We start from the raw sequence: 25,950 nt of genomic DNA, 5'->3' as shown, positions 1-25,950 counted from the left end.
ACAGGGCTGGGCCTGGGTGGACACCGGGCAGGAACCAAGGGAGCAGCTGCCTGCAAGGGCACAGAGCAGGCGGAGCAGCTGCAGCCCAGGTGGTCAAGTGTGCAGCAAGCAGGGTGGAGCCAGTTGTGGAGAGCTCTACAGTGAGCAGCCCAGAGAGAGACAGTGAAATCATGGAGCCCAGCCGAAAATGAACTGGTCTCCTTGAGTGTGCCCAAGCCTTGGGGCCAAGCCTCTGTCCCAGCACTGAAGTTTTCGTCATCCAGGAGCACTTTGATCCCAGGCTGGATGTGTGCCCCTACTTCTGGACTAGGGGAAGAGAACGTTTGCTTATTTGGCACATGAGCTGAGCTATGGACACTGACCTTAGCCCTGGGAACATCAAGATGATTTGTGATCATCCTGAGATAAATGAACATTGGCTTCCAGGCTCAATAAAGTAAATATTCCTCCCATGGAGAATGGTGCTGGTTCCTAAAGACTGGAAGGATCTGCAGCCCCAGGGGCCTTAGCCAAAACCAGTCTTGTTTTCCTGTTCAGAACCGAGTGACTGCCTTGAATGCCTCTTTCATTATGATTCACACCAACTTGAAGAGATAGTTGAGTTGCTGTGTGCTGGCCTTTCTCCTGTTCGCAGTCATCTGTGGGGAAGGAGAAGAAGAAACGGAGTTACTGTGATTCCCTTAAATTGCAAACCAATTTCAGATGTTGAGAAGTTTGGAGAAATGGTCTATGGCTTCCAGGACCCCCACAGGGGCAGCAAGGCCCTCAACATCCATGTCCTTAACAGGCCCCGGGGCCCAGCCAAGACCAAGCCAGAGCCCTCCTTTCAGGTGTGAAACAAGGACAGCTCTTCCAAAAACCTTATCACCAGGCTGCAGAAAATCTGGAGGAATTATCTGAACATGAAGAAATATAAAGTGGGAATGGAGGAGATTATGCTAAGTGAAATAGGTCAAACAGAGAAAGTCAATTATCATGGTTTCACTTATTTGTGGAACATCCAACAGCATGGAGAACATAAGGAGAAGGGAAAAATGAAGGGGGAGAAGCTGGAGTGAGAGACTATGGACTCCAAGAAACAAACGGAGAGTTTTAGAAGGGAGGGTGTTGGGGGGATGGGTTAGCCTGGTGATGGATATCAAGGAGGGCACGTATTGCATGGAGCACTGGGTGTTATACGCAATGAATCGTGGAACACTACATCAAAAACTAATGATGTACTGTATGGTGGCTAACATAACAAAATTTTTTTTAAAAAAAATTTAAAAAGAAATATAAAGTGCTAGGGCCAGGGTTCAAGTTCAGTGCAGAGGCCCTGCACTGCCACCTCTGGGACCATGTGAACATATCCATAGTAAAGGCCACAGATTTTTCCCTTCAGTGTTTCTGAATGGGAGGGTTTCCTGCCCAAGGAGAACATTGGGACCAAGCCTTGGCCATGGGGCAGATGTGCTATTATCTCAGGAGCAGAAAATCTCTGAAGTCCTCTCAGATGGGCCAAAAAGTAGATGATCATGATGCAGTCCTGTGGTTTAATGCGACACCTGCAACCAATTTCCAGGAAAATGTGGGCACAAAAACTACCATTTACCTGATGAATTCTCAGTTGGTCACCTCTTCGGGACACTTCCTCAAGACAGCTTATGCATTGAGAGAATTGTGTGGGACCCGTCTCTTTGCAATTCAGATATCCCAGCATGGAACCAGAGCCCTGACTACAGCTTCTTTAAGTACTATAAGAGCAGTTGCGAGCTGTATCCTGATCAGCCTTTTTACATCCTCAAGCCTAAGCTGTGGGACAACATTCAAGAAGTCTCCACAGAAGACATTCAGCCAAATCCCCCATCTTCTGGGATGCTTGGTGGCATCATCATCATCATCATCATCATCATCATCATCATCATGCTGTGTGACCAGGTGGATATTTATGAGTTCCTCCTATCCAAGTGCAAGACCAGTGTGTGCTACTACTACCAGAAATTCTTTTGCAGTGCCTGCACAGTGAGCACCTACCACTCACTCCTCTTTGAGAAGAATCTGGTGAAGCACCTTAACCAGGGCAAGACAAGGACTTTTACCTGCTTGGCAAAACTCCACTGCCTGGCTTCCAGAGAATTCGCTGCTGAGCATGGGCTCCCTGGTCATGTCCCCTAGCTCTTCTCCACCAAGCCTGGGCAGACCACATTCCTGAATAATCACAGCTTGCACTGTAGGCCTTCAGGCCACAAGAGTCCCAGGCTGTAGGAGCCCAACAGCAAGCAGCCAACAGCAACCAGTCTGCCCTGTAGCTACAGAGGTGTGTGAGCCCAAATCCTCCTGCCACACACGTACACACACACCTAGCTTTCTTTCCACACAAAGGTAAATGTAAGATCTACCTTTCTCACCAGAGCTGGGCTGTTTTCCCCCATTGGAATGATGTTATTCTCACAAACCAGCACTCTATTGCTTGAAATCTGCACCTAGATACTGATCTCATGTGTTAAAGAAATTTACCCAAATTATGATTGAGCTTGCATATAGGGTGGCTCTGGGGGGCCAGTAAGTGGTACAGGACATAGGAAACATGCTCAGTTGCTCCAGTACAAAGTTGCCCCCCCAAGGTCCATGCCCCTGAGAGAGGTGGTATTCTGTCTGTCTAGCTGGTTTTGTGGATCCTTAGGCTGGGTGCTTATGAGCAAAGGGTCTTGATGATCCCATAGCCACCTCCATCTGGAGGTGAGAGGCACAGAGGGCACAGTCTCCATCCTCCAGTTCCTCATAGTTCACTGAGAGAGAGGGAAGATTCACTGTGTTCAGTGCATGGGGTTGGGGGAGGGAGGTGTTGTGGAGAGGCAAGCACATTTGGGAGGGACCATACACTTGCTGCATCTATGGCTGGAGAGGGCTTCACAGAGCTGCGGCTATGAAGGAAATTTTAGAGGAAGAGAAGAAACATGTCATGCAGATATTTGAGTCATTTGAATTGTGTTTTCCTTTCTGCCTTTGTTGCCTGTAATTATTCTCTAAGGTCTACCTGAACTTAAAGGGTCAAATTATTTTTTGAGGAAACCCCTTGTCCTGTCTGAGGTAGCAAGTACAGCCCCATGGCAGACACTAGGCAAGTCAGATGCCAAAAACTGGATTTGTCCAGGCTCACCCTGGCCTGACCCTACCCTACAGCTGGGTTTGCCCACCATGTCCACTGCTTCCCTATTGATGCCCACCCTACCCCCTCCTGACTGCAATCTTGCTTTTTCCCTTTGAAAGTAGTAGTTTTTCCCCCTCTCTCAAATTGCCTTTAAGCATTTTCTACTTTAAAAGTATCCTGACCTGACAATTTCTTTGATCTTCATGGGCCTTTTGTGGAATGTCTCTCAGGGAGTGGGGATGTGGTTCCCTAGAATTTAGTCACTCTCAGAAGTCAGAGATCATAACTGATTCTCCCAAAATTTATCAGACTGCCGTGCCCTCCACCCCTCCAGCAAGGGAACAATGTCAAGTATCCAGACAGAGGCCTTGCTACCGTAGTCTGCAAAGGTGCTTCCAGGTAGTTTTGCTACCCCCTCCCCCATTGAAGAACCGCATTGGAATAGTCCGGCCTCCAGTGTGGAGAAAGTAAAGGACTCACATAGGGTCACAAAGTAATGCTATAGAGCCAGGGGTCCTAGACCCAGGATTCTGGACTCCTGGCTCCATGTGCTCAAGGGCCTCTTAAGCGTGAGCTACAGACCAGCCATCTGGGAGCTGCAGTGCTCATTTGCTGCCAAACACTTGGCTTAAATAAGCAGTAAAAGGAACCCTGAAGGGAGAAGCCCTGGGTTTTTAAATTGATGATCCCCTGTTTACTATCAGTGCCACCATGGGCGAAATCTCCTGAGACTATTTCCTCATCTGTAAAATGGGGGTGATGAGCCTACATCAGGACTATTTGAGGATCACATGAAACATCTGTCCTGGCACATAGCAGGTGCTCAGTACATTATGGTTTTCTTCCTTCCTTCATTAAGGACCTGTTCTGTGCTCACACCTGGTGAGGACCTTGCTTTGAGGGAGGGCAGAGAGGGGTTCCTGTCCTCAGAGAATTAACTATCTTATTGGGAGACAATAACTATCCTGCCTGGAACACCCAGGAAACCATCCAAGGCAATGGAAGGTACAGAACATGGCCCTTTTCCTCATCATCATCCCTGCTTGCAGTTCAGGCCTAATTCTGCTTCGGAACGGGTGGAGCACTTGGGCCATTTACTGCTATGTGGAGCAAGTCTTTTCTGCCTCTCTGGGCCCATGAATTCCTGGCCTGCTTTTTTTTGGTTGGGGGAGTAATCTCTACACCCAACGTAGGGCTTGAACTCACAACCCCAAGATCAAGAGTCACATGCTGTACTGACTGAGCTAGCCAGGTACCCATCTGGGTTGGTTCCTGTTCTGATCTACACATTCATTGCAATCTTTGAATCACAAACACTGAGTGAGAGGAAGGTGGCATTCCATCAACAGAAGATAGGTGTTGGTGTGGACACTGAGACTATGCTGGGTAGATGCTAGCTTTTATTTGTTATTGTAATATAAGGGATCAGATTAATTTTATGTGTGATTCTAGGACTATAAACTTTTTAATTCTGTGTTCTTTATATATGGAAACTAGTAAAATGCACATTAGATAGGGGTATTATTGTTGGTCTAGTGATATGTTTAATATTTGTGACAGATAACTTAAAAATGATGACTGAGTGTGACAGGAAAGTCCCTGTCCATAAGGGGAGGAGGGTTCTGTCTTCATCAGGAGCCATCTGTTCATCCTATATCATGAGCTCCCCCTGTCCTTCCACCAGTCACATAAGCTATTCACATTGGTTTGGAGACCTCAATCTCAGAAGCTTCAGAAACATGCCTAATCTAATTCTGAATTACCCAAAGATTATGTAAAAATTTTAAATAAGTGTTTAAAAAATACTTTTGCCAATTGAAAGAAAGCCCATTGAATAGGATGAAAAGACAAACTACAGGCTGGAAGAGAATGTTTGCAAACCACATATTCAGCAAAGGACTAGTATCTACAGTATATAAAGAGCTCTCAAAACTCAACAGTAAAAAAAAAAAACAAAACACAAAAAACAACAACAAAAAACCCAAACAATCCAATTAAAAATGGGCAAAATACATGAACAAACATTTCCCTGAAGAGGATATACAACAGCAAATAAATACATGAAAATATGTTCAATATTATTAGCCATTAGGAAAATGCAGATTAAAACCACAATGAGATATTATACAGCTATCAGAATGGCTAATATAAGAAATAGTGATGGGGCACCTGGGTGGCTCAGCCAATTAAGCATCCGACTCTTGATTTCAGCTCAAGTCATGATCTCAGGGCTGTGAGATCAAGCCCCATGACAGGCTCCATGCTGATTGTGAAGCCTGCTTAAGATTCCTTCCCTCTCTCCCTCTCCTTCCAACCCTCCCCTGCGTGCATGCACATGCTCTCTCTCTCAAAAAATAAATAGAAATAGTGATAATACCACATACTGGGGGGATGTGGAGAAACTGGATCATTCATACAGTGGTGTTGGAAATGTCAAATGGTACAGCTACTTTGGAAAATAATTTGTCAATTTCTTAAAAAAAATAACTGTACAACCCAGAAATTGCACTCTTGGGCATTTATTCCAGAGAAATGAAACCTTATGTCCCCACAGAAACCTGAACACTAATGTTTATAACATCTTTATTCTTATTACTACAAAATTAGAAACAGCCCTGATGTCTTTCAATAGATGAATTGTTTATCTATTGTATATATATATACCATGGAATTCTACTGACCAATAAAAGGCAACAAAATCTTGATAACACACAATAACTCAGATGAATCTTAAGGAAATTATGCTGAATTTTAAAAGTCAATCCCAAAAGATTATATACTGTATGATTCCATTTATATGATGTTGTTGAAATGACAAAATTATGGAAATGGAGAACAGATTGGTTATTTCCAGAGGTTAGGAACATGGAGTGGGGGAAGAAGATGGGTGTGGTTATAAAAGAGGCAATATGATGAATCCTTTTGATGATAGAACTGTTGTATCTTGACTGGGTCAGTGTCAGTATCCTGTCTGTGATGTTGTATTATATTTTGTAAGATGGTATCATTGGGAGAGCTAGGTAAAGTGTTCACGGGATCCTTCTATTTTATTCCTTAAAATTGCATATGAATCTACAATATCAAACTTAAAAGTTGAATTAAGAACTATGCTAAGGAAAGAAGCCAGTCACAAAAGACCACAAAATTCCATTCATATGAAATGTTCAGCAAGGTGAATCCATGGAGATAGAAAGCAGATCCATAGTTGCCTTTGGGGTGGGAATGAGGAGTGACTGCACAGGAGAATGAGGGATCTTTCTGGGGCAATGAAAATATTCTAAAACTCAATTATCCTGATAGTTGCACAATTCTGTAAATTTACTAAACATCGTTAAATTCTACACTTACAGTGGATGAGTTTTATGGTATATAAATTATACCTCAACTGAACTTTTTTAAGGTAAATTTCTATATATATAAAAATTTTGCAAAGTAAAAATTTTATTTTAAAAAATGATTAGTGTTAAGGAAAAAAGATAAAGACTTGAGGCACTTCCCCACCAAAAAAGGGAAGATGTAAAAAACAGATCAATAATTATAAGAACTTGTGTATTCCAAAATACATAAAGTTAAAAGACAAATTACCAATGGGAAATATTTGCAAGTCAGGACAGTTCATCTGTCAATATTCTCAACATACAATGGCTTTCTAATTACAAGTATACCTCGGAGATGTTGTGTGTTCGGTTCCAGACCACTGTGATAAAGTGAGTATCACAGTGAAATAAGTCAATTCAAGTATTTTGTTTGCTAGTACATATAAAAGTTATGTTTACACCATATATTGTAGCCTGTTAAGTATACAATAACATTATGTCTTAAAAAACAATGTATACACCTTAATTAAAAAATACTTTAGTGCTACAAAATGCTTACCATCATCTGAGCTTTCAGCAAATCAATCTTTTTGCTGGTGGAGGGTCTTGCTTCAATGTTGATGGCTTCTACTGATAGGGGTAGTAGATGCTGAAGGCTGGAATGGCTGTGGCAATTTCTTAAAGTAAGAGCAGTGAAGTTTACCATTGACTCACTTTCATGAAGAGCAGGTGACTCCCTTGCTACATCCCAGCTTCTACATCCAGCATATGCTGCCTCACCTTACACCTTTGTTATGGAGACTACCTCTTTCCTTAAACCTCATGGAACCAGCCTTGGCTACCTTCAAAATTTTCTTCTGCAGCTTCCTCACCTCTCTCAGTCTTCACACAATTGAAGAGAGTCAGGGTCTTGTTCTGGATTAGGTTTTGCTTAAGGGGATGTTGTGGCTGGTTTGATCCTCTACACAGACCACTAAAACTTCTTCCACATCAGTAATAAGACTGTTTCTCTTTTTTATCATTCATGTATTCACTGGAATAGTAAGAACCTTTTCTTTGCATTTACAACTTGGTTAACTGGCAGAAGAGGCCTAGCTTTCATCCTGTCTTGGCTTTTGACATGCCTTTCTCACTAAGTTTAATAATTTTTCAGTTTTGATTTAGAGTGAGAGAGATGTGACTCTCCCTTTCACTTGAACGTTTCCAGGCTGTTGTAGGGTTAACTGGCCTAATTTCAATACTGTTGTGTCTCAGGGAATAGGGAGGCCTGGGGAGAGGGAGAGGGACTGGGGAACAGCCAGTTGATGGCACAGTCAGAACACACACACACACACACACACACACAGAGTTATCAGTTAAGTCCACGGTCATATATGGATGTGGTTTGTCATGCCCCCCAAAATAGTAGCAACATCAGATGTCATTAATCACAGATCACCATAACAACCATAATAAAGATGAAAGTATAGGAAATATTGTAAGAAATATCAAAATGTGATACAGAGACACTGAGCAAATGCTGTTGGGAAAATGGTACTGATAGATTTGCTTGATGCAGGGTTGTCACAAACCTTCAATTTGTAAAAAGTTCAGTATTTGCAAAGCACAATGAAACAAGATATGCCTGTTCTAGCACCCCAAGACAAAAATGGGTAAATGACACTCTTCAGATTCATTTGTTTACAATGAACAAAAGCCATCTCTGCCTACCAGGTAGGCTTACTGTCTTCCAAGGAAAAGAAAGGTACACACAAGGAATAGTGCTGGAAAGGCAGAAATGGAGACTGCCTACTCTTTCATGGGCCTGTGTCACTCTTTCTGTTTCATCACTCTTGGGATCTCTTAATTCAAGTTCTTGAGAGTCTGGCAAGCCATGGATTGATTTGACTTAGCTTAGCTATATACTCTGTGTCCAAATGGCTGTCACTAACATAAAGATTAAAGCTTTAGATTATCTGAGAAGGAGCTATGAGTAGGACAAGAGAATTGATATTTAATGATAGACATAGAGCAGTCATAGAAGTATATAAGTGTTTGTAAAAAAAATATGCAGCCTTGTGGTGCCTGGGTGGCTTAGTTGGTTAAGCGTCTGCCTTCGGCTCAGTCGTTATCCCAGGGTCCTGGGATTGAGCCCCAAGTTAAGCTCCCTGCTCCGCAGAGAGCCTGTTTCTCTCTCTCCCACCGCTGCTCCCCCTGCTTTTGCATGCTCTCTTTTTCTCCCTTTCATAAATAAATGAAATCTTTTTAAAAAATGCAACCTCATCATTAGCAATCAATGAGCTATTTAAATAGCAAGAGCCTTTTTTGCCCATTAAATCATTAAAGATTAATGATAACAATACATGCTTATACACTGCTAGAAGATGGGACAAACTAGTATGGAAAGCAGTTCGGCAAAATGTATTGAGGACCTTTAAAATGGACATAACTTTGGCTCAGTAATTCCAAATCTAGGAATCTATCCTAAGAGAATGAATAATCAGAGATACTGATGAGATATGTATGTGATCTTTGTAGTATTATTTATACTATTTATACTATTATATATAATGTATGTAAAAAGAAAAACAAGTTTCCACTGTTACAGGAATGTTAAGTAAAGTGGCATGTTCACATCATGAATATGCAGTCATTAAAAATTATGTTTTCGGTTAAAATGTCCATACTACCCAAAGCAATCTACACATTCAATGCAATCCCTATCAAAATACCAATATTTGCCACAAAACTAGAAGAAATAATACTAAAATTTATGTGGAACCACAAAGGGCCCTTGATAACTAAAGCAATCTTGTGAAAGAAAAAGCTGGAGGTATCGTAATTCCAGATTTAAGATATACTGCAAAGCTGTAGTAATCAAAGCAGTATGGTACTGGCACAAAAATAGACACAAAGATCAGAGAAATGAAATATAGACCCCAGAGATAAGCCCGCACTTACATGGTCAATTCATCTGTAACAAAGGAGGCAAGACTATACAATGGGGAAAAGATAGTCTCTTCAATAAATGGTACTGGGAAAACTGGACCGCCTTCTGACGCCTTACACAGAAATAAATTCAAAATGGATTAAAGACCTAAATATGAGTCCTAAAGCCATAAAAATCCTAGAAGAGAGCATAGGCACTAACTTCCTTGACATTGGCCTGGCAACATTTTTCTAGATATGTCTCCTAAGGCAAGAGGAACAAAAACAAAAATAAACTGTTAGGACCATACCAAAACAAAAAGATTTTGCACAGTGAAAAAAATCAACAAAAAGCAACCTACTGAATGGGAGAAGATATTTGCAAAGGATATATCTGATAAGAGGTTAATATCTAGAATACATAAAGAACTTCTAAAACTCAACACCAGAAGGCAGTCCAATTAAAAAATGGACAGAGAGCTTAAATAGACATTTTTCCAAAGACATCCAGATGGCTAACAGACATATGAAAAGATGGTCAACACCACTCATCATTGGGAAATGCAAATCAAAACCATAGTGAGGTATCACCTGTCAAATAGCCAAAATCAAAAGTACATGAAATAACAAGGTGAAGAAAAAGGAACCCTGGTGCTCTGTAGATGGAAAGTAAATTGGTACAGCCACTGTGGAAAACAGTATGGAGGTTCCTGAAAAATTAAAAATAGAAATACCATATGATCCAGTAATTCCGCTGCTGGGTATTTACACATACAAAAATAATAATTCAAAAAGACATAAGCACCCCTGTGTTTATTACAGCATTATTTATAATGGCCAAGATATGGAAGGAACCTAACTGTGCATCATTAGAGGAATGGATAAGAATGGGGTGTGTGTGTGTGTATGTGTGTGTGTGTGTGTAATGGAATTTCACACAGCCATACAAAAAGATGAGATTGTGTCAAATGAGACAACATGAAAGGACCTAGAGGGTAAAAAATCAAATGAATTAACCAAACAAAAAGCAGAATCAGACTTATAAATACAGAGAACAATGTGATGGTTGCTAGAGGACAGTGGGTGGGGGTTGGGCAAAGTGGGTGAAGGGGAGTGGCAGATAGAGGCTTCCATTTAAGGAAGGAGTAAGCCATGGGAATAAAAGGCACAGCATAGGGAATATAGTGAGTGATATTTTAATAGCTTTGTGTGGTAACAGATGGTAGCTACACTTGTGAGCAGAGCATAATACATAAACTTGGGACATCTGGGTGGCTCAGTCAGTTAAGTATCTGCTTTCAGCTCAGGTCATGATCTCCAGGTCCTGGGATTGAGCCCCTCACCGGGCTTCCTGTTCAGGGGAGAGTCTGCTCCTCTCTCTCTCTCCCCTGCCTCTCTCTCCCTCGGCCCCTCCCTACTGCTCATTCTCTCTCTCACAAATAAAATCATATATATATATAAAATCACTGAGTTGTACATCCAAAACTAATGTAACATTGTGTGTCAGCTATACGCAAATGAAAAAAAAAATTAAGATTTTATTTATTTAGGGGCTCCTGGGTGGCTCAGGGGTTAAAGCCTCTGCCTTCTGCTCAGGTCATGATCCCAGGGTCCTGGGATTGAGCCCCGCATCGGGCTCTCTGCTCAGTGGGGAGCCTGCTTCCTCCTCTCTCTCTCTGACTGCCTCTCTGCCTATTTGTGATCTGTCTGTCAAATAAATAAATATTTATTTTATTTTATTTATTTTTATGTATTTTAGTTATTAAATAAACATTTATTTATTTATTTATTTAAATTTTATTTATTTATTTGACAGAGAGATGGGAGAGAGAGATAAAGAGCATGCACAAGCTGGGGGAGGGGCAGAGGGAGAGGTGGAAGCAGGATCCCCGCTGAGCAAGGAGTTAGATGTGGGACTCAATCCCAGGGTCCTGGGATCATGACCTGAGCCAAAGGTAGACACTTAATCCACTGAGCCACCCAGGCATCCCATCAAATGAAAAAAATAAAGAAATAAGAAAACGAAAGGTAAATGTTTTTGAAAAGTAATTAATGAATGAAGAGTTCTCATAATGTTTGTTGAGTGAAAAAAGTAAGATACAGAGTTCTGTTTATTGAAATAGAGAAAATTGAAATAGAGAAAATTTAAGCTCATTAAAATTATACAGAGTATAGGAAGAAGGAAGCCAAAATCATAATCTTAACAGTGGTAATATCTGAATGGTAAGAGTACAGATTATTTCCGTGTTTATCTTTCATTTCCTTTATACTTTGTTCTTGCTTTTTTCCTATTTTCTGAATGATAATGAACATTTGAAATCAGAATAAAATCATAAATATTACTTAAAATTAAAAGAAGTGAATTAAATGGGGAAACTAACATATACTAAAGCATATTTAAAACTTAAGTCAGCACGGTACTGGCATAAGAAATAAAAATAGAATAAATAAGGTAGAAACAGATTCTGAATTTAATATATGATAAGAGGGCCTCACCAAATAGTAAAGGAAGACTTAGACCATAATTAGTTCAGCTACAAATGGTAACCAGTAGTGCTGCTATGGCAGGCACTCTGCTAAGTGCTTTTATGTGCATTTTCTCCTTTACTTATTACAACCTTTTGAGATGTAGGTAGTATTATCCCCATTTTAGAGATGAAGAAGAGAACTACAGCCCCTAGAAGCTGAAGAAGCATTTGCCCGGAATCACATAGAAAAGAAGTAGAACCTAGATTGAGACCAACTATGTCAGACTCCAAGTATGTATTCTTTGCTACTATGTTCTATGTGCATAACATTTATGGCAGAGTGTCTAGAATACAAGAGGCATTTGTAAATGTTGGTCATATGAGTAACTTATAGTTTCCTGCATATATTGTAATATGTAATGTTTGTACGTAGTATGTATAATAACATAGGGCACCTGGGTGGCTCAGTGGGTTAAGCCTTTGGCTCAGGTCATGGTCTCAGAGTCCTAGGATAGAGCCCTAGGACTCTGTCAGGCTCTCTGCTTGGCAGGGGGCCTGCTTCCCTCTCTCTCTCTGCCTGCCTCTCTGCCTACTTGTGATCTCTCTCTCTGTCAAATAAATAATTTTTTTTAAAAATCTTTATAATAATGTAAATACTACTAAGAGTAATCAAGCCGTCTTGTCATGGGGAATTAGTAATCCTGTGATTTTTTCCAGAATAAATTCCCAATGGAATCATGATTTAAAAAATAACACATGATGAGCATCACCAAATATTGGTTGATTTAATAATTACTGTTTCCTCTTGTCTCATTCACTCTCTTTGGACACTGTCCTCTCTTTCTTGTAATTCATTTGAGGTGGGCTGATTAGCAGCGTTGGCCAAAAGATGGAGCTAGAGTTTCCTTATGAATATCGTGCTGTAGACTCATTTTTTCAGCAAACTTTTTTTTTAATGTTTTAATTTTTTAACAAACATATACTGAATTATTAGCCCCAGGGGTGCAGGTCTGTGAATTGCCAGGTTTACACACTTCGCAGCACTCAACATAGCACATACCCTCCCCAATGTCCATAACCTCACAACCCTCTCCCTATCTCCCCTCCCCCCGGTCACCCTCAGTTTGTTTTGTGACAGTAAGAGTCTCTTATGGTTTGTCTCCCTCCCAATCCCATCTTGTTTCATTTATTCCTTTCCTACCCCCCCAAACCCCCCACTTTGTATCTCCACTTCCTCATATCAGGGAGATAGTTGTCTTTCTCCGATTGACTTATTTTGCTAAGCGTGATACTCTGAAGTTCCATCCACCTCTTCGCAAATGGCAGGATTTTATTTACTTTGATGGCTGCATAGTATTCCATTGTATATATATACCACATCTTCTTTATCCATTCATCTGTTGATGGACATCTAGGTCCTTTCCATACTTTGGCTATTGTGGACATTGCTGCTATAAACATTCAGGTGCACGTGCCCCTTCAGATCACTACATCTGTATCTTTAGGGTAAATACTCAAACTCAGTAAAGTTAAGCTCATTAAAATTATACAGAGTATAGTCTCAGACCACTATGAAATCAAACTAGAAATTAATAGGAAAACCTGGAAATACTTGGAAAATTACAGAGCACTTTAATACAATCCATGGGTCAAAGAACAAGTCTCAAGAGGAAGAAAGAAATACATGGAATGAAATGAAAATAAAAATACAGATTTGGCTATTGTGGACATTGCTGCTATAAACATTCGGGTACACGTGCCCCTTCGGATCACTACATTTGTATCTTTATGGTAAATACCCAGTAGTACAATTGCTGGGTCGAAAGGTAGCTCTATTTTCAACTTTTTGAGGAACCTCCATGCTGTTTTCCAGAGTGGTTGCACCAGCTTGCATTCCCACCAACAGTGAAGGAGGGTTCCCCTTTCTCCGCATCCTCGCCAGCATCTGTCATTTCCTGATTTGTTAATTTTAGCCATTCTGACTGGTGTGAGGTGGTATCTCATCATGGTTTTGATTTCTATTTCCCTGATGCCTAGTGATGTGGAGCACTTTTTCATGTGTCTGTTGGCCATCTGGATGTCTTCTTTGTAGAAATGTCTGTTCATGTCCTCTGCCCATTTCTTGATTGGATTATTTATTCTTTGGGTATTGAGTTTTATAAGTTCTTTATAGATTTTGGATACTAGCCCTTTATCTGATATGTCGTTTGCAAATATCTTCTCCCATTCTATCAGTTGTCTTTTGGTTTTGTTAACTGTTTCCTTTGCTGTGCAAAAGCGTTTGATTTTGATGAAGTCCCAACAGTTCATTTTTGCCCTTGCTTCCCTTGCCTTTGGCGATATTCCTAGGAAGAAGTTGCTGTGTCTGAGGTCGAAGAGGTTGCTGCCTGTGTTCTCCTCAAGGATTTTGATGGATTCCTTTCTCACATTGAGGTCCTTCATCCATTTTGAGTCTGTTTTCGTGTGTGGTGTGAGGAAATGGTCCAGTTTCATTTTTCTGCATGTGGCTGTCCAATTTTCCCAACAACATTTATTGAAGAGGCTGTCTTTTTTCCATTGGACATTCTTTCCTGCTTTGTCGAAGATTAGTTGACCATAGAGTTGAGGGTCTATTTCTGGGCTCTCTATTCTGTTCCATTGATCTATGTGTCTGTTTTTGTGCCAGGACCATACTGTCAAGTTTTGTAATTGAGCTTGAAGTCAGGAATTGTGATGCCACCAACTTTGGCTTTCTTTTTCAACATTCCTTTGGCTATTCAAGGTCTTTTCTGGTTCCATATAAATTTTAGGTTCATTTGTTCCATTTCTTTGAAAAAAATGAATGGGATTTTGATAGGGATTGCATTAAGCATGTAGATTGCTTTGGGTAGCATAGACATTTTCACAATTTTTGCTCTTCATGAGCATGGAACATTTTTCCATTTCTCTGTGTCTTCCTCAATTTCTTTCACAAGTACTTTATAGTTTTCTGAGTATAGATTCTTTGCCTCTTTGGTTAGGTTTATTCCTAGGTATCTTATGGTTTGGGGTGCAATTGTAAATGGAATTGACTTCTTAATTTCTCTTTCTTCTGTCTTGTTGTTGGTGTAAAGAAATGCAACTGGTTTATGTGCACTGATTTTATATCCTGACACTTTACTGAATTCTTGTACAAGTTCTAGCAGATTTGGAGTGGAATCTTTTGGGTTTTCCACATAGAGTATCATATCATCTGCAAAGAGTGATAGTTTGACTTCTTTGCTGATTTGGATGCCTTTAATTTCTTTTTGTTGTCTGATGGCTGAGGCTAGGACTTCTAGTAGAATGTTGAATAGCAGTGGTGATAGTGTTCCTGACCTTAGCGGAAAAGCTCTCAGTTTTTCTCCTTTGAGAATGCTATTTGTGGTGGGTTTTTCATAGATGGCTTTGATGATATTGAGGTATGTGCCCTCTATCCCTACACTTTGAAGAGTTTTGATCAGGAAGGGATGCTGTACTTTGTCACATGCTTTTTACCATCTATTGAGAGTATTATATAGTTCTTGTTCTTTCTTTTATTAACGTATTGTATCACATTGATTGATTTGAGGATGTTGAACCAACCTTGCAGCCCTGGAATAAATCCCACTTGGTGGTGGTGAATAATCTTTTTAATGTACTGTTGGATCCTATTGGCTAGTATTTTGGTGAGAATTTTCGCATCTGTGTTCATCAAGGATATTGGTCTGTAATTCTCTTTTTTGATGGGGTCTTTGTCTGGTTTGGGGATCTCAAGGTGATGCTAGCCTCATAAAATGAGTTTGGAAGTTTTCCTTCAATTTCTATTTTTTGGAACAGTTTCAGGAGAATAGGAATTAACTCTTCTTTAAATGTTTGGTAGAATTTCCCCTGGGAAGCCATCTGGCCTGGGCTTTTGTTCATTTGGAGATTTTTGATGACTCTTTCAATCTCCTTACTGGTTATGGGTCTGTTCAGGTTTTCTATTTCTTCCCGGTTCAGTTGTGGTAGTTTATATGTTTCTAGGAATGCATCCATATCTTCCAGATTGTCAAATTTGTTGTTGTAGAGTTCCTCATAATATGTTCTTAAAATTGTTTGTATTTCTTTGTTGGTGGTTGTGATCTCTCCTCTTTCATTCATGATTTTATTTATTTGGGTCCTTTCTCTTTTCTTTTTGATAAGTCTGGCCAGGGGTTTTTCAATCTTATTAATTCTTTCAAAAAACCAGCTCCTAGTGTCGTTGATTTGTTCTGTTGGTTTGTTTGTTTGTTTTGTTTTTATTTCATTGATTTCTGCTCTGATCTTTATTTTTTCTCTTCTCCTGCTGGGTTTAGTTTTTGTTGTTGTTGTTGTTGTTCTTTCTCCAACTCCTTTAGGTATAGGGTTAGGTTGTGTATATGAGACCTTTCTTATTTCTTGAGAAAGGCTTGTATTGCTATGTATTTTCCTCTCAGGACTGCTTTTGCTGTGTCCCACAGATTTTGAACCGTTGTGTTTTCATTATCATTTGTTTCCATGAATTTTTAAAATTCTTCTTTCATTTTCTGGTTGACCCATTCATTCTTTAGAAGGATGCTGTTTAGTCTCCATGTATTTGGGTTCTTTCCAAATTTCTTCTTGTGATTGAGTTCTAGCTTCAGAGCATTATGGTCTGAAATATGCAGGGAATGATCCCAATCTTTTTTTTTTTTTTAAAGATTTTATTTATTTATTTGTCAGAGAGAGAGGGAGAGAGAGCAAGCACAGGTAGACAGAATGGCAGGCAGAGACAGAGGGAGAAGCAGGCTCCCTGCCGAGCAAGGAGCTCGATGTGGGACTCGATCCCAGGACTCCGGGATCATGACCTGAGCTGAAGGCAGCTGCTTAACCAACTGAGCCACCCAGGCATCCCGATCCCAATCTTTTGATACTGGTTGAGACCTGATTTATGACCCAGGATGTGATCTATTCTGGAGAATGTTCCATGTGCACTAGAGAAGAATGTGTATTCTGTTGCTTTGGGATGGAATGTTCTGAATATATCTATGATTCCCATCTGGTCCAGTGTGTCATTTAAGGCCCTTATTTCCTTGTTGATCTTTTATTTGGATGATCTGTCCATTTCAGTGAGGGGAGTGTTAAAGTCCCCTACTATTATTGTATATTGTCAAAATTCTTAGATTTTGTTATTAATTGGTTTATATAGTTGGCTGCTCCTATGTTAGGGGCATAGATATTTAAAATTGTTAGATCTTCTTGTTAGGCAGACCCTTTGAGTATGATATAGTGTCCTTCCTCATCTCTTATTATAGTCTTTGGCTTAAAATGTAATTGATCTGATATAAGAAGTGCCAACCCAGCTTGCTTTTGATATCCATTAGCATGGTAAATTTTTTTCCATCCCTTTACCTTAAATCTGGAGGTGTCTTTCGGTCTAAAATGAGTTTCTTGTAGGCAGCATATTGATGGATTTTGTTTTTTTATCCATTTTGATACCCTGTATCTTTTGATTGGGACATTTAGCCCATTTACATTCAGGGTAACTATTGAGAGATATGAATTTAGTGCCATTGTATTGCCTGTAAGGTGCCTGTTACTGTATATTGTCTCTGTTCCTTTCTGGTCTACTACTTTTAGGGTGCCTCTTTGCTTAGAGGATCCCTTCCAATATTTCCTGTAGGGCTGGTTTGGTGTTTGCAAATCCTTTCAGGTTTTGTTTGTCCTGGAAGCTTTTTTTTTTTAATTTTTTACTTTTTATAAACATATATTTTTATCCCCAGGGGTACAGGTCTGTGAATCTCCAGGTTTACACGCTTCACAGCACTCACCAAAGCACATACCCTCCCCAATGTCCATAACCCCACCCCCCTTCTCCCAACCCCCCTCCCCCCAGCAACCCTCAGTTTGTTTTGTGAGATTAAGAGTCACTTATGGTTTGTCTCCCTCCCAATCCCATCTTGTTTCATTGATTCTTCTCCTACCCACTTAAGCCCCCATGTTGCAGAGAAAGACAACTATCATATGATCTCCCTGATATGAGGAAGTGGTGTCCTGGAAGCTTTTTATCTCTCCCTCTGTTTTCAATGATAGCCTAGCTGAATCTAGTATTCTTGGCTGCATGTTTTTCTCATTTAGTGCTCTGAATATATCATGCCAGTTATTTCTGGCCTGCCAGGTCTCCGTGGGTAAGTCCACTGCCAATCTAATATTTTTACCATTATATGTTACAGACTTCTTGTCCCGGGCTGCTTTTGGTATTTTCTCTTTGTCACTAAGACTTGTAAGTTTTACTATTAGATCATGGGGTGTGGACCTATTATTACTGATTTTGAGGGAGGTTCTCTGTGCCTCCTGGGTTTTGATGCTTGTTCCCGTTGCCATATTAGGGAAATTCTCTACAATAATTCTCTCCAATATACTTTCTGCTCCCCTCTCTCTTTCTTCTTCTTCTGGAATCCCAATTATTCTAAAGTTGTTTCCTCTTATGATATCTCTTATCTCCTGAATTTTCCCCTCGTGGTCCAGTAGTTGTTTGTCTCTCTTTTGCTCAGCTTCTTTATTCTCTATCATTTGGTCTTCTATATCACAGATTCTCTCTTTTGCCTCATTTATCCTAGCAGTAAGAGCCTCCATTTTTTATTGCACCTCATTAATAGCTTTTTTTATTTCAACTTGGTTAGGTTTTAGTTCTTTTATTTCTCCAGAAAGGGCTTTTATTTCTCCTGACAGCATTTCTCCAATATCTTCCATGCCTTTTTCAAGCCTGGCTAGAACTTTGAGAATCGTCATTCTGAAGTCTAGATCTGACATATTACCCATGTCTGTATTGGTTAGGTCCCTAGCCTTTGGTATTGCCTCTTGTTCTTTTTTTTTTTTTTTTTTTGTGGTGAGTTTTTCTGCCTTGTCGTTTTGTCCAGATAAGAATATATGAAGGAGCAAATAACGTACTAAGAGGGTGGCAAAGACTCCAGGAAAATGTGCTTTAACCAAATCAGAAGAGACCCCGAATCGTGGGGGGAAGAAAAGGGGGAAAAAGAAGTTCAGAAAAAAAAAATTAAAAAAGAAAACAAATAAAAAATATAAAAAAGAAAATATTTTAGACTGGTGACTAAAACAGGGTTACCCACTTAATTTGGGGAGTATTTTGGTCTCTTAGAAGAAACTACCTCCCAAAATTTTAAAGAATGAAAAACGTATATAAAGGTAAACACAATGAAGGGATGGAATATGACTATAAAGATGAAAAAAATATTTCTTTAATTTCTAAAAAAAGGAGTTGATAGGGTAAGTTGGTTGGGAAAACAAAGAGAAAGAAGGTGGAGAGAATTTGCTTAGGCTGGAGACTAGAAGAAGCCTGGTGCGAGATTTAGGGTGTATTTTGATCTGTTAGAAGAAATTGTACCCCAGATTTTTTAGAGGAAAAATCCCTATGTGTATACAAAAAATAAAGTTAGATACAATGAAGGATAAAATCTGACTATAATAATGAAGGTTCAAAAAAGATTTTTTTTAAGTGAAAGGTATTGTTAAGATAAACTAGTTAAAAATCGTTAAAAGAGGAAAGGGTAATAGTTTAAAAAAATTATCAGAAGAAAAAAAAATAAAATTAAAAAAATTAATTAACTTTGCAAGACTAAAGAATCATGGGGAGAAAGCCATGAATTCCATGCTTTGCTTTCTCCTCCTCTGGAATTCCACTGTTCTCCTTGGTAAGTGAACTTGATCTTGGCTGGATTTCTTGATCTTCTGGGGGAGGGGCCTGTTGTAGTGATTCTCAAGTGCCTTTACCCGAGGCAGAATTGCACCTCCCTTACCAGGGGCCATACTAAGTAATCCGCTCGGGTTTGCTTTTGGGAGCTTTTGTTCCCTGAACACTTTCCGTGGAGTTCCAGAGGATGGGAATGAAAATGGCGGCCTCCCAATCTCTGGCCCAGAGGAGCCAAGATCTCTGGCCCCCACTCCTCAGTGTGCCGTCAGAGAAGAGCGCTCAATCACTCCTGCCTTCCCGGCCTCCAGCTGCGCTCCAAGCTCACCCAGCCTGCAACCAAGCCTCTCTGTCTCTGGCACACAGCTCTGCCTGGAGTCTCCAGACCCCTCAGATCCCTGAGCTCTTCCAGGGGGGGTCTCCCCGGATCTTGTGGGGACCCCACTCACAGAGCAGTGACCTTTCCACGGGTTATGGTTGAAAGTGACCCTGAGCTGAGAGCTCACTCCTCAGCTCTGTCTCTGTAGCCAGCTTCCCTGCTCTAATACCTGCAAGCTCTGTAACAGTCAGACACCCCTGATCCTTCTGTGACCCCGCGGGACCTGAGGCCACACTCTCCCCTCGTGGGCTTTACCCCGGTTTAGCCTCTGGAGCGGTGTCCCTCAGTGGAGCAGACTTTCAAATGTTCTGATTTTGTGCTCCGTTGCTCTGCCTCTTGCTGGGAGCCGGCCGCTCTCCCTGCAGTCTATCTTCCCGTCGCTTTGGATTCACTTCTCCACTGGTACTACCTTTCAGAAAATGGTCGATTTTCTGTATCTAGAATTGTTGCTCTTCTTCTCTTCGATCTCCTGTTGGATTTGTAGGTGTTTGGAATGGTTTCATAAGCTATCTAGCTCATCTCTTGCTACCTGATGTCATCTCAGCCTGCTACTTCTCTGCTATCTTGACTCCTCCCCCTCAGCAAACATTTTTTGCACATCCATTCTGCCATGCATCATGCTAGAGTCAGAGAAACGTGAAAAATTGCAAATTAACATTAACAAGTATCAACCAAGCCAACCAAAAATCTCACATCCTTAGGAAATTAAATGTTCTCTTCTCTGTGAGGCCTTCTCTGATTCTCCCAGGTGAATTTAGTCACTCTTTTTTAAGAGCACCCAAAACAACCTGTTCAACTTGTAAAGTCACATCCCTCTCATTGTATTTGTCTTTCAGTGAGCCTGCCTGTTTCCCACACTTGACTTCTTTAGGAGCTCCTTTAGGTCAGTTTTTCTTTCATAGTAGTCAGGATATGACTGGTACAATTTGCCTTTGGAGGATTTTTGTGGAGCTTTTTTGGTTTGGCGCTTTTTTTTTCCCATGACCTGGTTGATGCATTCAGTCAGTGCCCTAATAAATATTTACTGATACCTACTCTATGCCATGTACTATGTTAGATAATGTATAATAAATATGAATAAGAAACAAGACAATAGACAAGGCCAAACAGACAAGGTCCTAGATCTCATGAGATCTCACATGGCCACTTGAAAGAAATATGTTTTCTTTGTACAAAATCAACCAAGCATTTGAACCTTATTTATTGTATTGCTCAAATCTTCTGTGATTTTAAATGTATTTCAGGCGTATTTTACATGTTAAAGCTTAATGGTAGTATGCTAAAGTCTCCCTCTATAATTGCATTTCTGTTCATTTTCTTCTATTTTTGCTTCACATTTTGCCAACAAAATCAGATGGAAAGATTAAAAATAAAAGAATGGGCAAAGGTAAATCAATGAAGTATAAATCAAAAGAAAGAAACGGTATTAGTTAATAAAATAGTTCCCAAGACAAAAAAACACTGACAAAGGAGAGTATTTTATATTGAGAGAAGATAAAAGCTCTGAATTGTGTACTATATAATATAGCATCAAAAAGTGTAGGGCGCCTGGGTGGCTCAGTGGGTTAAGCTGCTGCCTTCAGCTCAGGTCATGATGTCAGGGTCCTGGGATCGAGTCCCGCATCGGGCTCTCTGCTCAGCAGGGAGCCTGCTTCCATCTCTCTCTCTCTCTCTACCTGCCTCTCCATCTACTTGTGATCTCTCTCTATCAAATAAATAAATAAAAATCTAAAAAAAAAAAAAAAGAAAAGGAAAAAATGTAAAATAAGGGTGCTTGCATGGCTCAATCAGTTAAGCATCTGCCTTAGGCTCAAGTCACTATCCCAGGGTCCTGGGATCAAGCCCCATGCTGGGCTCCCTGCTCAGCAGGGAGTGTGCTTCTCCCTCTTCCTCTGCTCCTCCCTGACCTTGTGCTCACTCTCTCTCATAAATGAATAAAATATTTTTTTTTAAATGTAAAATAGATTATAAGATATAAATACATTTTCTAAAGGGAGAACATGTGGACAGGGAAGAGGGTAGAAATTGTTCTTTATTTGTGGCCCAGGAGGATACCTCCTGGAAAGCCCAGTCATTTAGAACTTCGTTTGTAAAGAAGCAACAGAACTTGTCAGCATGTCCTGTAGTCCCAGAAATACCCTTGAGTTCAGGGAAATGACAGTTGCGCTTGAAGAAAGAGTAGTGGCAGGAGGACTCTCTGGGCTGTTGTGATCATTCTGGGTGAGGAAACAGCAGGTTAGAGATTCAAAGGTGGGGTGCCTGGCTGCAGAGCCCAGGCTCTTTTCAGGGTGCCATACTGCCTCCTAGTAGTAGTAATGGGATCAGAGTCCCCAGGAATTCATTCCATGAGCCACTCAGAAGAGACCAGCCTTTGCTTTAAATGCCAGCTTTCTCACACAGCTGCAATAAATGTGAATCATCATTGTCTTGTGGGTCTTCAGGAAGCTATGGACAAAGACATAGATGTATTTTTTTTTGTTTTTCTCTTCCTCTTTCTGCATTTTCTGTGCTTAGAACATTAAAACATACTCAGTTCATGAAGTTCAGGTCAAATACTCATCAATGAGTACTTACTTCTTTTAATTAGTGAATTTCCTGACTTGGGGAATGGCCCCATCATCTAGGCATCTGCCCAAGCCAGAATTCTAGGTATCTTAGACTCCTCTTTTTTCTTTACCCCCTTTCCATAACATGCATGACCAAATCCTATGGATTTATCTCCTTAGTAGCTCTTATGTTCGTCCCCTGGTCCTCTCCATCCCCGGGCCAGTGCTTTTGTTCATAACTCTTCGGCCACATGTTGCTATAGTTGCCTCCCAACTAGTACCCATGCCTCTTGTCTCTTGCCCTATGAGTCAGTCACTATCACTGTCCTGCTGATAATCCTTAAGTGTCTTCTTACATTTTCAGAACCAAGGCCCAAATTCCTTAATTTTGTTTTTTGAGACACTAAATGATCCCGCCTTTTTTTTTTCTTTTTTAGTTTTACTGAGAAAAAATTGATACACATCACTGTATAAGTTTAAGGAGTACAAGCATGATGGTTTCATTTACATGTATTGTGAAATGATTACCACAATAGGTTTAGTTCATATCCATCATCTCCTATAGATACAAAGAAAAAGAAAAAATTTCTCTTGCTGATGAGAGTTCTTAGGAGCTACTGTCTTAACTTTCCTATATACCACACAACAGTGTTAACTATAGTCATTATGTACCTTATCTCTAGTACTCATTTATCTTATAACTGGAAGTTTGTACCTTCTGACCACCTTCCCTCAACCCGTCCTTCCCCCGTCCTTCCCCCAGCATCCCCTCACCTTTGGTCACCACAACTCTGATCTTTTTTTCTAGGAGTTCAGTTTTTTTAAGATTTCACATATAAGTGAAATCATATACTATTTGTCTTTCTCTGTCTGACTTATTTCACTTAGCATAATACCTTCAAGTTTCCTCCATATTATTGCTAATGGTAGGATTTCTTCATTTTTTATGGTCGAATAATATTCTGTTATATTTGCATATATTACCACAACTACTTTATCCACTCATCCATCAGTGGTCACCTAGTTAATTTCCATGTCTGGCTATTATAAATAATGCTGCAGTGAACATGGGGGTTGCAGATTTCTTTTTGAGCTAGTGTTTTCATTTCTTCTGGACATATTCCCAGAGGTGGGATTGCTCAGTTATATGGTAGTTCTATTCTTAATTATTTGAGGAACCTCCATACTGGTTTCCATAGTCTGGCCTACTTTCTAATCCTGCCTTCTGTCACTGCAAACCTGCTAAGCTCCAGCATTATGGAACCTGCTGTATCATCCTGAACTCTACAACTATGTGCCTTCACATGTACTATTTGCTCAACCTAGGACATCCTTTCTCCCCATTTTGTTTTACTTATTTCCACAGGCCCTTTGAAACCCAGCTCCTACTGACTTTTTTTCAGGATTCCCTCTCTCACTTTTCCAGACTCGCTGTCTTCTGTGCTTGTGTAGCACCCTGGGCATTCTTCTATCTTGGTACTTAACACTCTCCTGTCATTGTTGATGAATGTGCCTATCTCCTCTACCACTCAGACTGCAAGCAACCAGAGGCAGAGATGCTTTTACTTTATTCTTTTGGAATAAAGAACCTAGTCTAGAGTCTGGTCCATGATAGGTTCTTAGCTTAGTAAAAATGTTTATGAAATGAATAAATGAGCTTTTGTGGCTCAATAATGATGCTTTTATTTTCTAGGTACATGGTTCAGTGGCCTGGTGGCCGAATCCTGCATCGCCATGAGCTTGACACTTTCCTTGCTCAGGCAGTATCTACCCAGCTTTATGAACCTGATCAGCTTCAAGAACTCAAGGTGATTTGATCTTCCCTCACTTAAATTCTTTCCTCTATGAGCTCACAGCTTTCCTTTTGGTCTTTCCTCATCAGCTTTGGGTGTTCTTTTTTGTCTTTAATTTTTAAATTTTTTCATAAATTGACAGGCCAAAAAAAGGTATCTCAAGGTGGTGTCTTTTTAAAGTTTTAAAGTTGATGTCTTTTGGGGGGAGCGGGTAATGAGTGTCTTTCAGTCTCCTGGAATGTCATGGATTGAAGCTACTAGTGAACTCAGATGTCTGTAATTAAAAGCCAACATGTTCAACTTTAATTAGAATAATAAACACAATGGGGACAAGAGTAAATGTAACCAATAACAATAAGTTTTTAATAGTAGTTTTTCGTCTGTGGTGGTTTCAGATTGAAAAACTGGATGCCCGAGGGATCCAGCTTGCTGCCCTCTTCATGAGTGGGGTCGACACAGCTCTGTTTGCTAATGATGCCTGTGGCCAGCCAGTCCCATGGGAGCACTGCTGTCCCTGGATTTACTTCGATGGCAAGCTGTTCCAGAGCAAGTTAATTAAAGCGGGCCGAGAGCGAGTATCCTTGATTGAGCTCTGTGATGGCCAGGTACCAGCAAGTTAGGCAGCTGCTAAGGGCCATCTCTGATCTGCCGTGGGGATAAATTGGCAGAGGGTGGAAGGGAGCACAGACATTAGAGGGGGAGGTAGGAAAAGTGGGAGAATATATCTGCCATTAACCGCACTTGGTCAAGGATCAGCCCAAAGGCTCAGAGTCTGATATGTACATGCTCTAAAATCGTATGTTGGAAAGTATTTTTTATGAACTTCAAATTTTTATATTTTCTTACTGAATATTTCTTGCCCATAGAATACTCAGATACACTATATGCCTTTCCTGAAATTCTTAGAATTTCATTTCCCTTATTTGCAAAATACAAAAAAAAAAAACCCTGTTATATACTTTTGCAAGTGATGATATCTTTTTAAAATTTTTATTTTTTTAATTTCTTTTCAGTGTCCCAGAACTCATTGTTTATGCACCACACCCAGTGCTCCATGCAATACGTGCCCTCCATAATACACACCACCAGGTTCACCCAACCTCCCAACCCCAACTCCTCCAAAACCCTCAGATTGTTTTTCAGAGTCAACAGTCTCTCATGGTTCATCTCCCCCTCCAATTTCCCCCAACTCCCTCTTTTGTAAAGGAACTATGTTTGGAACTAGAAGAGGGTGGTAAAGTAGATGACAGAGTAGAAGCAGGGGATTTTTTACGGTGAAACCTTAAGAAAGATGAGGAAAGGCACCCTTACTTCTTTATCCATTTGGGCAGAATGAGCTTAGGGACTAGAACAGGAGTCGTCAAACTACCTCAAAATGCAAAACTTGGAATTTTTATTCCAGTCAAGTTTTATTGGAACACAGCCACATTCATTCATTTATGTATTGTCTACAACTGCTTTCCCCCGACAATAGCCGAGTTGTATAGTTGTGACAGAGACAGTTTGGCCTGCAAATCCTATCTGGCCCTTTTCAGAACTGGTTTGCTGACCTCTGGCCTAGAGGCATGGACTAATCCTAGACAGAGGTCATGGTCTCTGATCCTGGGTATGGAGGAAAAGGTTAAAAAGCTTGGCATATGTCAGGTTTTATTCTCTCGTTCATCTAATTAGACCCACTTATTTCCCCCTTAAAAAATAACCTAGCGTATTTCTGGTTGTGTGGTAGACCATCAGTAAATACTTATGG

General features: G+C 40.3%; 1 protein-coding gene and 1 pseudogene across 2 annotated transcripts in view; both read left to right on the top strand.

The window, feature by feature from the left end:
* FAM120C (family with sequence similarity 120C) overlaps window positions 1-25,950 on the top strand; it is a 137,622-nt gene that overhangs the window by 98,509 nt on the left and 13,163 nt on the right. Inside the window, exons 11-12 of one of the 2 annotated variants that reach the window (XM_032329769.1) lie at window positions 24,104-24,218; window positions 24,599-24,808. In XM_032329769.1, coding sequence (XP_032185660.1) covers window positions 24,104-24,218; window positions 24,599-24,808 — 325 coding nt within the window. The remainder of the gene's footprint in view (window positions 1-24,103; window positions 24,219-24,598; window positions 24,809-25,950) is intronic. The other variant, XM_032329771.1, reaches the window with a different exon arrangement.
* On the top strand, window positions 571-5,023 carry LOC116582420 (annotated as a pseudogene).

This window comes from Mustela erminea, chromosome X (assembly GCF_009829155.1).
Source record: "Mustela erminea isolate mMusErm1 chromosome X, mMusErm1.Pri, whole genome shotgun sequence".
NCBI lineage: Eukaryota > Metazoa > Chordata > Mammalia > Carnivora > Mustelidae > Mustela > Mustela erminea.
Note: the sequence above shows the minus strand (reverse complement) of the source record. Positions and strands in the feature narration are given on the sequence as shown.